Source organism: Cucurbita pepo, chromosome LG04, assembly GCF_002806865.2.
Source record: "Cucurbita pepo subsp. pepo cultivar mu-cu-16 chromosome LG04, ASM280686v2, whole genome shotgun sequence".
Classification (NCBI taxonomy): Eukaryota; Viridiplantae; Streptophyta; class Magnoliopsida; order Cucurbitales; family Cucurbitaceae; genus Cucurbita; species Cucurbita pepo.
Genome location: NC_036641.1, coordinates 9,673,904 through 9,687,683, shown reverse-complemented (window position 1 = coordinate 9,687,683; position 13,780 = coordinate 9,673,904). Strand labels below are relative to the sequence as shown.

Genomic DNA, 13,780 nt, shown 5'->3' with positions numbered 1-13,780 from the left:
CCCCCCCTCCTCCCGAAAAAGCATGCTCTTTGATCTGACTAGAGATATGTGGCAAGTTTGTTGGCAATTGTCACTCTCTGATGATCACAACAGGTTATTGTTTTGCTAGACTTTCTAATCATTGATCATATCATTCTTGTTGGTCATAAAATACTGAAAATAAAGTATATTAGCATACTTTTATTCACTAAATGCAAAGATCGATGGCTTCTTTTATCTTTTATTGTTTAGCCTACTCTTTCTGGATTGAATGCCTGATTTTTCAATCACTGTGGCGATGAAGGCAAATAAAATTGAACTTCCGAATTACAATAATGATCATTCATGTTTTTACTCTATTGAGCATTCACCACTGACAAGACTTGAGAGGTTATTCCTGATAAAAATGTTGGAAATGTGTAAAAGAGAGTGTGCATATTATTGAACAACGAGTAATAGTGCCCATTAACGTAAATTTGCAGGTTTGTCCTAATGTTTGCTCTCGGAGCTGGTCCAGTTCCAGGTCTTCTTTTACCAGAAATTTTCCCCAGTCGGATAAGAGCAAAAGCTATGGCAATCTGCATGTCGGTGCATTGGGTAAGAATGTTGAGCTTATTACTGCCTTTTGCCATGGATATTTCGGTTTAGAGGCTCAGTTTTTCTGGCTCAAAGTGCTTGGATAATTAGTGGCTCAATAGGCTGGGTATCCTGTGGGATTTATATTTTTCGAGACCGACTCAGATTATTATCAAGATCATGGTTCCATCCAGTAATAATTCCTTGCACAATTTACCTCATCCGTACATGAGAATGTAATACGACCTTGGAACTCAATTTGGAGTACAGTGTCATGCTCACCCTGGGGTTCATTGATGCTTTTCAGGTGATAAATTTCTTCGTAGGATTGCTCTTCCTTCACTTGTTGGAGAAGATGAGGCCACAGTTTCTGTACTCTGGTTTTGCTACGTTCTGCTTGATTGCAGTTGCATTTGTGAAAAGGAATGTCGTGGAAACCAAAGGAAAATCACTTCAAGAAATTGAAATAGCACTTCTCCCTCAAGAATAATGCATCAGCCCAGGTTTATGCGGCTCTTAGCTTCCTCAAATTCCATGAAGATTATTGCAAAGAATATACTAAGTAGTTTTGCATCTATAATAAACATGCTACCTGTGGGTGTAATGCAGTATTGCAGTTGCAGTATTGCCCTTCAGAAGTGAGTGTATAAAATAGAGAGCACAAAACTTTGGCAATACAGAGAATTGCTAAACTTGATTTTGTCTCACTTTCTTATTAACCTGTCGGTATGGTTTCCTTATGAATTCTTATCTTGAAGTTTTTGAATAACTTGGCGAGGTGATTGACATTTTTAGTTTTCTGTACTCTTCTTTTAAAACAACAGCAGGAGTTTGCGGCTTCCATTGGCAACAACCAAAACACCATTTCAAATACAACATTTGCAGTAAACACAACAAAGAAGAACACAACTATCTTCACTTCTTTGGTCAGTCAGCTTGCACATTGAGCAGACGCCTATTTCTCGGCACAAAATAATGTAAAACCAGTAATCTTAAGATCTAGCTATAGGATTGGCACAAAACATAGATTCTACAGCACTCAGTCCTGATAGCTAGCATGGTTTAAACAGCACATCCACCACACGCAATGCACCTTCTGCATATAAGCAACACATATGTTTTAATGTGACAAACGACCATAGGCCATCTCCAAGGAATCTTTTCTTACAAAATCGTACAGGAAAAGTACAAGTAGAGGAAATAATACGTGTACTTACACAATTGAGCAACCAGACCTTCGGCTTCTTTTCTTCCTAGTCATCTCAATTCTCCTTGGAGGTTGAAGAACAACCTTGATTGCAGTGTCAAAAACAGCTTTGACATTCTAAACAAAATTACAATTCAGTACTGAGGTACTATGCATTATTAATGCATATATTGATGACTTCTTGGCCTCTTGTGAAAATGTAGGCCCTTTCTATGTTGTAATGAGGGGATGAACATGATGAATAATCACCACTGATCATGAAAGAAATCTTACCTGTTGAGTCTTAGAGCTACATTCAATATATGCAGCAGCACCAATTTGTTTCCTAAGCTCTTCTCCCTGCATAGAACAAACTAAATCAGTTTCTTCTGAGCAATGTGATTCAACTCAGATGAACAAAAAATTAAAAAAAGAATGAGTACCTGAGAATATGTTATTGTGTTTGATCTCATTTGATCAGCAAAATAAGCTCCATTGTCACGAAGATCTAAGAAAAATAAAAATGATCTCAAGAGCAGATGACAAAGAAACTCTCGCTGTCAAAACCAGTTTGAAGTCGTTTACTCACCCAACTTTGTTCCAACAAGAACAATAGGGACACTAGGCGCAAACCGTCTAAGTTCCGGCATCCACTAAAGAACATAAGCAAGACTTCAGTTCATCCATGAAATATTGCAGTCAGAACATTAAAACGAAAGGGTTACTTTTACACCATTACCTTCTTAAGAACATTCTCATAACTCGCCTTACTGATTAACGAGAATGCCAGAACAAAAACATCAGCGCCCCTATAACTCAGTGGCCTAAGTCTGCTGTAATCTTCTTGACCTTCAAAACAGAGCCACTTTCACTTAAAACCAGTAGACTAAATCCATATTCAAAGCTTAGAGAAAGATAATCCATTGGAAGCAAGCAGGTAGGAAAAGGAAAACCCATTTAGTTTACCAGCAGTGTCCCATAATCCCAAGTTGACAATATTCCCATCCACAGCCACATTAGCACTGAAGTTGTCGAAAACTGTGGGGATATAATCCTGTCAAAACAAAACAAAACAAAACAAATGCAAATTTATGGCGTAAATGGAAGAAATGGAATTCAAAAGGAGGGATTTTGGAAGCTGGGTATGAACAAACTCACGGTGGGGAACTTGTTACTGGTGTAACAGATGAGCATACAAGTCTTCCCAACAGCTCCATCTCCGACAGTGACACACTTCACAAACCTTGAAACACTCATTTTTTGGGTAACAGAGGGATATACCAAAACCCCAAAAGCTCAAAATAGGGTTTGAAAAAAGTCAAAAAAACAAAGAGGAAGAAGAGAAACCAGAATGTGGGTATCTTGGTGAGTAAGTCACAGAAGCCATTCTCCAAGTTTCAAGGGCCAACTGCTTTTAAAAACTCGAAGAGAGAGAGAGAGAGAGATGAAGCAGAGGAGCTTGTGGTCAAAAGAATGACCTTGCTTTTTTGACCCTAGCAGGGATATTCAAATCCAAACGGATTAATTATTTTTGAAATGCAAATGAATGGGACCTGCAACTCGAATGGCTGGCTTCCAACGTAACAGCTGCACAATATTTAATTCCCCATAAAAAAAGTGGGTGAAATGAACACTGTGAATCTCAATTATTTGTATGGTTTATTTCATTCTATAATGCTCTGAACAAATTAAGGAGCCCTGAAATCTGGAACTGAAAACTCAAAATAATCGTCCTGTTTGGCTTCAATTTCAACTTTTTTTTATGACCACAGGGAGATAGTGCTCTTTCAGTGTATGCACTAATTAGTATATAAAGTGTACTAAAAAAAAACCACCTTTATTTTATTTTTAGTTTCAAAAGTGATTTCAATTGGAAAGGTGATCAAAATGTATTTTTATTTTTCCAATAATACTCCCAAATGTATTAATAATCCTCTATTTGATAAAAAATAATATTTATACTGCTCTTCTTTTTAGATAATACTGATGATGTGACAAACAGTACAATTTGACTTTTCAAACGATGTTACAAAATTTCCAAGAATGTTTTTTCTTATTTATGTACGTAAAGTTCATAAATTAAAGGCTTTTAAGTGCAAAATTAAGTTCTATAAGATTTGATACACATGCCAAGGTCCAATATTTTATGCAAAGCCCTAGAGAGAGAGAGAGAGAGAGAGAGAGAGAGAGAGAGACAGTGAACTGCGCCTGAATCAAAAAGCTGCCCTGCATGTCTGATTAACTAAAAATGTTGGAACTTTATCACCACAATTTCCTGGAAACAGGGCGACATCAGCCTGACACTAAGCCAAGTTCAACACACACTTTGGTTGATTAACCAGAAGTTCAGAGAAATGGAACAAGCAACAGCACGATCTTGCATTATTCATATGAAGGTAGCCTTAAACATCTAACAACATCAAAAGACAACAATTGGATAGAAGGTCGCCCACTGTCACGATGATCAATGAGCGGCCTGGGATGCAAGAAGTATGCATATAATTGAAAGATGGATGCAATCAAAGAGCCTTGAGGATGTCCTCAGCACTGGAGACGGTAAATTCTCCACCAGCCTCAATATTTGCAACTACAACCTTGAGGTTATCAACTAAGAGAGCAAACCGCTTGGACCGGATGCCGAGCCCTTTTTCTGAAAGATCGAGCTCGAGGCCGAGAGCATGTGTATATGCTGCAGAGCCATCTGCAAGGAACTTGACATCCTTGTTCTCAGGGAAAGTCTTGGACCAGGCCTTCATCACGAAGGGGTCATTGACTGCATCCAACAGAAACAACTATAATTATCTACCATTTGTAATAAAAATTGGAAATTTGGAGTTTATTTGCAAAATGATTTTAAAAATATTTGACTAAAAGGAACTTATTGACCAAGATGCTTTCAGAAACCAAAGACACGCAATAAATTTATATTAGGGTGCTCTAATCAACCTTTTAAACTATAATAACATTACATGCAGTGACTAATTAGATTATTAGTTCGTTGTTTCTGGCTTAACCTTTCATGAAAGGCCATGTTTAGCATTTGCATATACATACCAAGTCAATATGGAGAAAACTGGTCAATTTCAAACTTTTATTAGGATAAGAAACTAGTCAATTTCATAAAACTAGGAAAGAGACGTCATATTCACTGGAGAACGAATACAAATTGAGTGTGAGTTCAATCCCTAAGAGAGCCTATGCATTATTTCGCCAATAAACGAATAAAGAGGGAAAACATGCAATTCTAACTCTCGGGTAGTCATTTGGAGAAAAAGGGCAAGCATATCTATAAGGACAAACACAATATCTCATTCTTTGCTTTTCATCATTTCTTGGGCCTATCTTTAGATCTTAGTCTATTACTCTTAGACAGTGTAAAGTTGTAAACTAGACTCCAAAGTTTCGTGAACATATTCTTCATTTTAAGTACTCTTGTTCGGTATGAAAAATAACAAGGGCAGCTAGCAAAATACTAGAACTCATTTCTCCACAATAGTATGAGGCCTTTTGAAGAAACAAAAAACAAACCCAGGAGAGCTTATGCTCAAAGAAGTAGACAAGATCATACTATTATGGAGGTTTATGGTTCCTAACATGCTATTAGAGTCATGCCCTTTAACTTAGGCATGTTAATTAAATCCTCAAATGTCGAACAAATAAGTTGTGAATATCTAAGGTGTAGTTAAAGTGACTCAAGTGTCGAACAAAGGGTGTACTTTGTTCAAGGGCTTTAGTGAAGGAGTCGAGCCTCAATTAAGGAGAGGTTATTCGAGGACTCCATAGGCCTCAAGGGAGGCTATATAGTGTACTTTGTTCGAGGGGGAGGAAGGAGGCTATTCAAGGGCTCCATAGGCCTCAAGGGAGGCTATATCGTGTTCGAGGGAGGATCGTTGGAAAGGAGTCCCACATTGGATAATTAAGGGGATGTTGGGTTTATAGGTAAGGAAAAGGAGTCCCACATTGGATAATTAAGGGGATGTTGGGTTTATAGGTAAGGAATGCATTCCCATTGACACGAATGCATTTTGGAGAAACAAAAGAAAACAAAACCACAAGAGGATATGCTCAAAATGGACAATATCACAGAGGTATCACAGAGGTTTATGGTTAACAAGAAGCACGAATAGCAAAAGCTCACATACAACAATTGGTGGCAATTCCCAGAATAACATGAAATCGACCATCATTCACAGAGAGCAAGAGTACATTGACATTGCTCTCGAACTGTGATATTTTAATTACAGAGAAAAACAATAATTATTCATGACTATATCCACCAACAGCTAAGGGCCCAACAAAAGTAGCAAGGACAACAAAAAATATTCATAGAAGGCGAAGTTGAGTTAAATTAGAGAAGCATACCACTAATAAGTAGAATATCATTGACACCCTTTGCCTTAAGATCTCCACTTTTCTCAATAAAGCCCGGCACATGCTTCGTACTGAAATCAAACAACTAATTACTTCATAAAAGTTCCACAAAGCCAAAACCCAGATAGATCAATCAAGAATACAAACAGAAATTGGTGTTCACAAGCTCACAGATCGGGCTATCCCGTTTTCCCTCGAAGAGAATCGGACAAGGGTTTTACCTGCAAGTGGGAGTGAAGGCACCGGGTACTCCAAAGAGAACCACCTTCTTCCCAGCGACGAGGGAGTGTACGGACGCTTGTTGAAGCTGATCGTTTTCATCGAAGTAGGCCACTATCCCATCCGGCAACGAATCCCCAACAGCAATCGGAGCCATTTTGCGATGATTTCTATGAATCGCGAATTAACAACTGGGGGTATGTAAGAATTAGGGACTGAGGACGGTTACTTATAATGATCGGACAAATGCAAAGGTCAGGGAAATGGGCGGACTTCAGGCGTTCTGTTTAACGCCATTTGATGGTGGATTGAATCCGCTGCATGTAGACCGTTTCATTTATTTACTTATTTTGGGCGACTCGTCGTTTTTAAATACAACAAAAATATAAATTAATTACAAAACGACTAAATTTCTAAACATAACCATTATATTCAACTCTTAAATAATATAATAGTATTAGGAAATCATATTAATTTTATTAATAAACAATATAATCAAAATTTCTAAATAACAATTATATTAGAAAAATGAATAAGCTTATAATCAAATTTAAACCAAAATCCAAAATTATTTTGTCTAATCTAACCTAAATTCACACCAAGTTCAGATTTTTTTAAAATAACAGCAACAAGTTTCCAAAAACAACATTAAACTACGAAAGCATTTCCATATTTAAAAAAGTAGAACCAAGTTTCAAAAAAACATCGAACTCTGTGGTTAAAATTACATTGATAAATTTGATTTTTCTTTAATAATAGATAATAGTGAAGGATTAATAAAATAATTAATCATAAATAATCCTCCCTTATAAAAAATTTGAAATTTAAATATATAGTTTTAAATGAATATTTTACATGAAGTAAATGTAGCCAAATTGGAAAAGGTATAATATTGCTCTAGATTTACTTCCTTAATTTATCATTCTACAACAATATATTTTTTAAGTTACTAAATCACCCTTGACGGCGTTGACTCTGACTTCGTCGCCGTTATTCGCCGGATAATTAATATTTTGGAACGGAAAGTAGTGGAGTGGCAACTTTATTATTTTTTTTTTAAAGAAAAGAAAATGTCATTCATTAATATTAATTATTTATGTCTTTTTTAAAAATATATTTTAAAGATAAAATATGTTTTTTTGTTTGAAAGACCATTTTAAATGTTATTGATTAAATTTGTCCACTTTAAAATCTTAAAATCTTAGAACGATCTATATCATTCAACTTTAGTATCTTGATCATTAAGAAAAGTAAAACTAATGCACACATCAGCCAATTATACTCGATTAATTATTATTATTATTATTATTATTATTATAACGAGTTAATTTTTAATATCAACATATCAGCCAACCTATTAATCCGAGTGCATTATAAGATTTTATTTTATTTTATTCGTCTTTCTATTTATTCCCTAATTCGCAAATTAAGTGAACTAGATGAAGGAAATTTTGAGATTCATATACGATATTAAAACTAACTTAGGATAATGCATGGAATAATTTGGCCTACATCTACCTTAAATTTACTGGAGAAGCTTTTGGATGCTTGAATCGTTCATCTTTGGCTCAGTTTCATTCATTCTGGAAGCAATTTTGCTTACCCATGGCTGCACCAGCAAGCTCTTCTGTCTGTAAGTATATACATTTTTCAACACCAATACATCACATATTTCATTTTTGCTGTATACACTTCTATCAAAAGCATACTGTTTAATGTTCTTCAAGCTCATCCCCTCCTTTCTGTCACAGTCCCCAAGCCTGCAGAAAACCAGGAAGCTGCTGATATTAACTACTGTTATAGGATGCCACATTTTCAAACTTACTTGGGTAGTGAGATTGAGGTGTTTATGTTTTTCGAGTGATTATGATATTCGTGATAAAATGAAAGATTTGAAAGTTCTAGACCGGAATGACTTTCGAACCACGTTGAAATCTTAAGCCTATAAGTTCCTTTGGATTTGTCTTAGATTTTTGGAATTCATTTATTTCTCTCACGGTTGAGTTGCTTTGGTTTTGGTGCATTTCATGTAACTGGATTCTATGGTCTGAGAATATGGTTGTTCGATCCTTATGGATTAACCGGAAGGGTACAAGCTGTAAATCCTACATGGGGTGTTGAAGGGTTTTATCATTTTGTTCCGGGGCGGACTAGCCTCTCGTCATATTGCAACTGATACATTGGACATATTAACAGGTCTATTCCATCTTAGTGCTCGTTCGTCCCAACGTCTATACAAAAGATTACGTATCAAGATATGAAATAGAAGAAACACTCTACCTGAATTCGACCATCAGATGTTCCAATGACAAGAACATCCTCCCTTTCGTTGAGTGTCATACAAGCAACCTTGCAGATTCTACCAGTTTGAAGTGCGTCTATTTTGTTGAGCTTGTCCCTACCCCAGATTTCAACCACTCCTCCTCTGCCTCCTAAGTAAGTTAGATCTGAGCTTACAGCCATAGTCCTTATATCCATTGCAGTTGACAGTGTTGCAATCACACTGTTGTTTGACATACTCCAAATCTTTTTGCAACAAAAAACTCAGAATTTTCAGTTCTATAAAAAACTGGATCAGACAAATAGTGGAAGAATGTGAATGTTAACGTAGTACCTTCACAGCTGCACCATCTAAAGTAGTGCTGGCTGAAAATAATTGTTCGTCGTACATTTGAAGTGACTGAACGATATTGGGCTTTCCCAGTAATTTTCTTGAACCAATGTGGATGTAACTTACGGTTCCTGTAGCCAAATCGACCTCCTAATAGACCACGGAATCGTGTCGTTAGAACACCGAACCAAGAAACAAAGACTTCATAGAAGCAGTAGATCAGAGCAAGAAGAGCACCTGGATGCTACTATCATGGCATCCACAGTAAAGTGTTCCACGCACAAGATTCAAACACTTGACATGTTTGTTTGAGTTTAGTAACTTCGATTCCTCACCCCATGAATAAACCTAAAAGATATTTCTAAGAAATGAGCCACCGACAAACTTTTTCTGGATGAATATGCAGAATTTGATGGTTTCACAAAGAAAAGAGATGAAGTGTTTGATGCGTTACCCTGATACCAGCTCCATGTGGGATGAAGCAAGCAATGGTCTTTGAAACGACTAAATTATGAACTTGATCCTTCACATCATGAACTTGTATACATTGGATTACATCACTACCTAAAGACCATACCTGCTCATGAAGAAAAGCGATCTTTAAACCGAAGTTCGAAACAATACACGTGAGAGAAAACGATTGATGTTTAAGCACCTTAATGGTCTTGTCTAAAGAGCCACTGTATAGTTTTTCTTCGGATTCTATAATTGCTAGACTGGTGACTCCCTTGGAGTGTTCTTGAGTTTCTTGTAGGAGATGAAGATTAGTTCCTCCAACAGACCAGACCTTTATAGCCAAGCATACGCACCATTGACAGAGAATTAGATAGCAGTAAGTACCAACATATATATATTCAAGAAGCTCCTTTGAATGCTGTAGTTATTACCAGTTCAGAAGACACGATATTGCATTACGACACATTATCGAAGATTACAGCGATTCATGGGTGATGTTAATCAGTGGAAAGATTCAAAATATGAAAAAGCATCTTGAGGTGAGGTGAGGATACCTTGATTGTTCCATCAGAATGGCCAGAAATGATTTTTTCTTTGAAATAAGCAATTGATAGCACTTCTCCATTTTTACTGCAATCTACAAGAAACAACTCTTGATGACTCCAGAGTTCCTACGTTAGAACAAGGATATAGAATCATTTCACGGTTCTGTGGAGGGATGAAATAAAATGCCAATAGATGAAACTACTTACGGCACTTGACTCTTCTCCCTCACAAAGAACTTTTAGCATTTCAAAGGCCAATGCTGTTGATCTCCTAAGTTCCTTGAGACCTCTCATGATATCTTTCATGTTGGAACTTAGGTACTGCAGTCCTTCTGGGATTTATATGGCCAAATAACTAATGTTTGTAAGCATTCATATGGGTACCTTTATTCTTGTTTCAAAAGGTTCTACCCACCTGGTTGGTGTACGAAACTGTTCATTCCTAGCAAGGCAAGTGCTTTCTCTTCGATATCCGTTGTTGTTATGAAAATCGATACAAAGTGGTCAAGCAAGCAAACTCGAGCAGCGTCTAGAATCCCCATGTCTGGAAGAACCTTGAGCATATGACTGAGCCATGTGGCAGAGACAAAGCAAGCAGAAAATAACGCGGCATATTTGCTCTTTAAGCCTTTTGCCAATGGCTCAAACAACAAGCCAAAGTCATGGCTCACAAGTACAAATGCCATCTTTCTTTCCCATTCATCATTTGCTCTCTCTTCTGCCTTCTGTCCAAGTTTGAAGTAAACAAAATTAGTTTTTGAATAACAGAATATCAAACACATAACAGTTATGGCATTGTTGTAGCTTATATATATAAGCCAGCTGCAGAGTTCCAATCATTTAGAAAATATCCAAAAGTATTTGAAATTTCTAGAAACTCACTATTGAAAGTTCAACGTCTCCAGGACCACTGCTATTATTATCTCTTCGTTTGGGTTTCATGCAACCTTTCGCAAATCCAACACGTTCAAGAAGAACATACCTAGCTAAGGGTCTTCCGGATGTACTAAACCTCCCTTGTAAAGACATAATCGTCTCAGCTGCTGAAATTTGAGCTGTTGGAAAGTCAGAATTTCCAAGGCATGATAAAAGAACATCCATTGCTTCTTCACGATATATACTCGACTTTCTTGGTTCGACCTATAAACCAGTGTAGCAATATTGTACTAAGCATGGGAGAGGAATAGAACTTTGAAGTAATGAAGTAATGGTAACGCCTCCAGTTGAACAAACTTACTCTAGGAGGGTATGAAGCTAAGAAGCACAAACACTAGTGTGTTAGACACTGGACACTCTAATACTTGCTGGACACACACCAGTCACTTTAACAATAGATGTGTTGTAACAGCTCAAACCCACCGCTAGCAGATATTGTCCTCTTTGAACTTTTTTTTTCGGGCTTCCCCTCAAAATTTTTAAAACGCGTCTGCCATAGAGAGGTTTTCACACCCTTATAAAGAATGCTTCGTTTCCTTCTCCAACCGTTGTGAGATCTCACAATTCATCCCCCTTCGGGACTCAGCGTCCTCGCTAGCACTCGTTCCTCTCTCCAATCGATGTGGGATTTCACAATCCACCCCCCTTTGGAGCCAAACGTCCTCGTTGGCATACCGTCTGATGTTTGACTCTGATACCATTTGTAACAGCCCAAGCCCACCGCTAGCAGATATGTCCTCTTTGGACTTTCCCTTTCAAGTTTCCCCTCAAGGTTTTTAAAACGCGTCTCCTAGGGAGAGGTTTCCGCACCCTTATAAAGAATATTTCGTTCCCCTCTCCAACTGATGTGGGATCTCACATTATGTTAAACTCTAGTTGTACAAACTCAATATGGATCTATTTGACAAATTGAACAAAAATAATAAACCTTAAAAGCGAAATACATTAAACTAATTTTTTTTATAGAATATTACTGTATAAGCTTATTGAGAGAACGAGATGCTCATACCAAGATATCAAGTTGTAGCAGAAAACCAGCCACAACAGGGCATTGATCTCTGGGGGCAGTCTGCAAATATACCAAAAGGGAGTGCATGGTACTGCATTCACCTCCGTCCTTTATGTTTTGAAGAATTTGTTCATTGAAAGTCCTCCTAAGAGAAAGAAGGATAAATTTCAGTATTAAACTACATGTCTCAATCTCTTGGATTAAGATGTAGACGATCACCAGTAGGACAAACCTGTTTAACTTAACTAACTCAGAGAGAAACATAATGATCTCAAATTGTTCGTCGTTACTCACTTCCATGAAGCTTCCCAAAATTGGAGCTAAGTCAGCTTTATCAGCCATCATATTTCTGCACTTCCCGTCCTCTTGAATGCATCTTAGCAAGATCCCAACTGCAGCAATCCTCTCCTCTACCTGCTTGGCTTTTAAACTAACTAAAATACTTTCAATTGCATTTTCAGCAAGCACAGCAACAGCAATCAGAGATCCTTCTTTACTCCTTCCCAAAATCTTTCTAAGTAAAATCACCGCAGCAGATTTTGGGCTCAATTGCATCTTATTCCCATCTTCTTTCTTCTTAACAACATTCAAAAGGGAACCGGCCAAGTCCATCTCTTGTAGACGCTGGATGGAAAGTCCAAACCGATATATCAACACAACAGCCTCCATTAAACCACTTTTGAAAAGTGTCACAATACAGTCTACATCCGACTCAACCCGGGTGAGCGTTTGAATGACAGCAGCATCCTTGAATCCCAGCTCTGATAGGAGAAAAATTGTGGCTCTCAAAACCTGGAGATCAACAGAGTTGATAAGGATTTCAACAAGTCCATTGATTACAGGAGGCTTCAACAACATATTTTGAATCTCCACATCCACATTCTCTTCCAACCAAAACCTCTCAACACAAAGCACAGCACTTTCTGCCTCCTCCAAAACTTCAGAAGAAACGATATTGGAAATTGCATGCCTCACCTCCATACTTATGTTAATGGAGGCTTGACTTATGACACTAACAGGTGAGGTCAAAACAGCCGCGGAGTCAGCCTCATCAAGAGCTTTATCTGTAACAAAGTTAGGATTCTCCTCCAGCCAACTTGCAATCAGTCTTTTGAGCACATAATTGGTTTTGGGAAGTTGGGTGTTTTGCAGCTTCTGTCCAGTGATTGGGCAGGTTGAGTTCCCTCTATCAAGCCATTCTTGAATAGCACTTCGTTCATAAGTCTGACCCGTCTCTATAGTTACTGGATCATAAAAAATGTTGCAAGTGATGGGGCATACGAAGTCCTTAGGATGTGTATTATGCATTTCGCCACTTTCCAGCCCGTTATTGCCGGATTCTTCCATGGCAAAAGCCGAACGCCACCTAAAGGGTTCTCAATTCTTCTATGGAAGCTCTAGTATGTTTTAGCTTCTGGGTCTTAGATATAGAGTTGAACAAAGTCGTTTCGTAGTGATTTCCCCAAAGACAAACAAAAGCAGACAAGAATCCTCAAAAGAATACTAATAGGCTGTGCTTTTTTCCTTGTTAATATCAATTCTGACTAATACCACGGATCAATCTCAGATCCCAAAGAGAATGTCAGAAATATCATCTTCAGCTTTGTGAGCAGCCGAATTGAATCGATAACTGGTTGTGAACCAGCTAGACGATTCTTGCAGGAAGGTGAAATTTGACTTTGATTGGTGGCTCTGGACTTCAAGCAACAGGGTTTGTCCTTCAGCCTTAGTTGGCTGCAGAATACGGAGGAGAAGGAGGTTATCATCACAATGCATTGGATTGAATTCGTTAAATATGTGTTTAGCAATTTTTTTACCCAATTAGTGATTGGCAAAGTTATTCAATCATAATTTTTTTTATGAACTATTCATAAAATTTGTGAAAAACAGCT

At 37.5% G+C, this 13,780-nt stretch overlaps 4 protein-coding genes across 6 annotated transcripts in view; 1 reads left to right on the top strand and 3 right to left on the bottom strand.

Annotated features, from left to right (window-relative positions):
• Nucleotides 1-1,324, top strand: part of LOC111793265 (probable plastidic glucose transporter 2) — a 6,300-nt gene extending 4,976 nt beyond the window's left edge. For all 3 annotated transcript variants that reach the window (XM_023675068.1, XM_023675067.1, XM_023675069.1), the window contains 2 exons: nt 462-576; nt 863-1,324. In XM_023675068.1, the coding sequence (XP_023530836.1) occupies nt 462-576; nt 863-1,045 (298 nt within the window). In that variant the 3' untranslated portion in view covers nt 1,046-1,324. The remainder of the gene's footprint in view (nt 1-461; nt 577-862) is intronic.
• A 43-nt stretch (nt 1,325-1,367) lies between these two features.
• Nucleotides 1,368-3,540, bottom strand: LOC111793266 (rac-like GTP-binding protein ARAC7). The gene is made up of 8 exons (XM_023675070.1): nt 2,900-3,540; nt 2,708-2,795; nt 2,481-2,590; nt 2,331-2,394; nt 2,185-2,249; nt 2,036-2,101; nt 1,773-1,879; nt 1,368-1,651 (listed from the first exon to the last, which is right to left on the bottom strand). Exons 1-8 carry the CDS (start codon nt 2,996-2,998, stop codon nt 1,618-1,620), a joined length of 633 nt encoding a protein of 210 aa, XP_023530838.1. The 5' UTR covers nt 2,999-3,540; the 3' UTR covers nt 1,368-1,617.
• A 410-nt stretch (nt 3,541-3,950) lies between these two features.
• Nucleotides 3,951-6,625, bottom strand: LOC111793844 (peroxiredoxin-2-like). The gene is made up of 3 exons (XM_023675903.1): nt 6,334-6,625; nt 6,104-6,183; nt 3,951-4,514 (listed from the first exon to the last, which is right to left on the bottom strand). Exons 1-3 carry the CDS (start codon nt 6,486-6,488, stop codon nt 4,261-4,263), a joined length of 489 nt encoding a protein of 162 aa, XP_023531671.1. The 5' UTR covers nt 6,489-6,625; the 3' UTR covers nt 3,951-4,260.
• A 1,265-nt stretch (nt 6,626-7,890) lies between these two features.
• LOC111793836 (putative E3 ubiquitin-protein ligase LIN-1) lies at nt 7,891-13,258 on the bottom strand. The gene is made up of 12 exons (XM_023675894.1): nt 12,121-13,258; nt 11,889-12,033; nt 10,826-11,083; nt 10,359-10,668; nt 10,151-10,275; nt 9,953-10,069; nt 9,598-9,729; nt 9,397-9,519; nt 9,180-9,290; nt 8,946-9,092; nt 8,612-8,857; nt 7,891-8,091 (listed from the first exon to the last, which is right to left on the bottom strand). Exons 1-12 carry the CDS (start codon nt 13,233-13,235, stop codon nt 8,077-8,079), a joined length of 2,844 nt encoding a protein of 947 aa, XP_023531662.1. The 5' UTR covers nt 13,236-13,258; the 3' UTR covers nt 7,891-8,076.
• Between the last annotated feature and the right edge of the window lie 522 nt (nt 13,259-13,780).

Excerpts from the sequence above, each read along its gene's own strand:
- LOC111793266 (XM_023675070.1), bottom strand. The coding sequence starts at position 2,998 with ATGAGTGTTTCAAGGTTTGTGAAGTGTGTCACTGTCGGAGATGGAGCT. Across the intron at positions 2,796-2,899 it reads CCAGTAACAAGTTCCCCACC|GATTATATCCCCACAGTTTT; the intron begins GTGAGTTTGTTC and ends TTGTTTTGACAG. Across the intron at positions 2,102-2,184 it reads ACACAATAACATATTCTCAG|GGAGAAGAGCTTAGGAAACA; the intron begins GTACTCATTCTT and ends TGTTCTATGCAG.
- LOC111793844 (XM_023675903.1), bottom strand. The coding sequence starts at position 6,488 with ATGGCTCCGATTGCTGTTGGGGATTCGTTGCCGGATGGGATAGTGGCC. Across the intron at positions 6,184-6,333 it reads GCCTTCACTCCCACTTGCAG|TACGAAGCATGTGCCGGGCT; the intron begins GTAAAACCCTTG and ends GTTTGATTTCAG. Across the intron at positions 4,515-6,103 it reads TGATATTCTACTTATTAGTG|TCAATGACCCCTTCGTGATG; the intron begins GTATGCTTCTCT and ends TGTTGGATGCAG.
- LOC111793836 (XM_023675894.1), bottom strand. The coding sequence starts at position 13,235 with ATGGAAGAATCCGGCAATAACGGGCTGGAAAGTGGCGAAATGCATAAT. Across the intron at positions 10,070-10,150 it reads AGGGAGAAGAGTCAAGTGCC|GAACTCTGGAGTCATCAAGA; the intron begins GTAAGTAGTTTC and ends GTTCTAACGTAG. Across the intron at positions 9,520-9,597 it reads CTTTAGACAAGACCATTAAG|GTATGGTCTTTAGGTAGTGA; the intron begins GTGCTTAAACAT and ends CTTCATGAGCAG.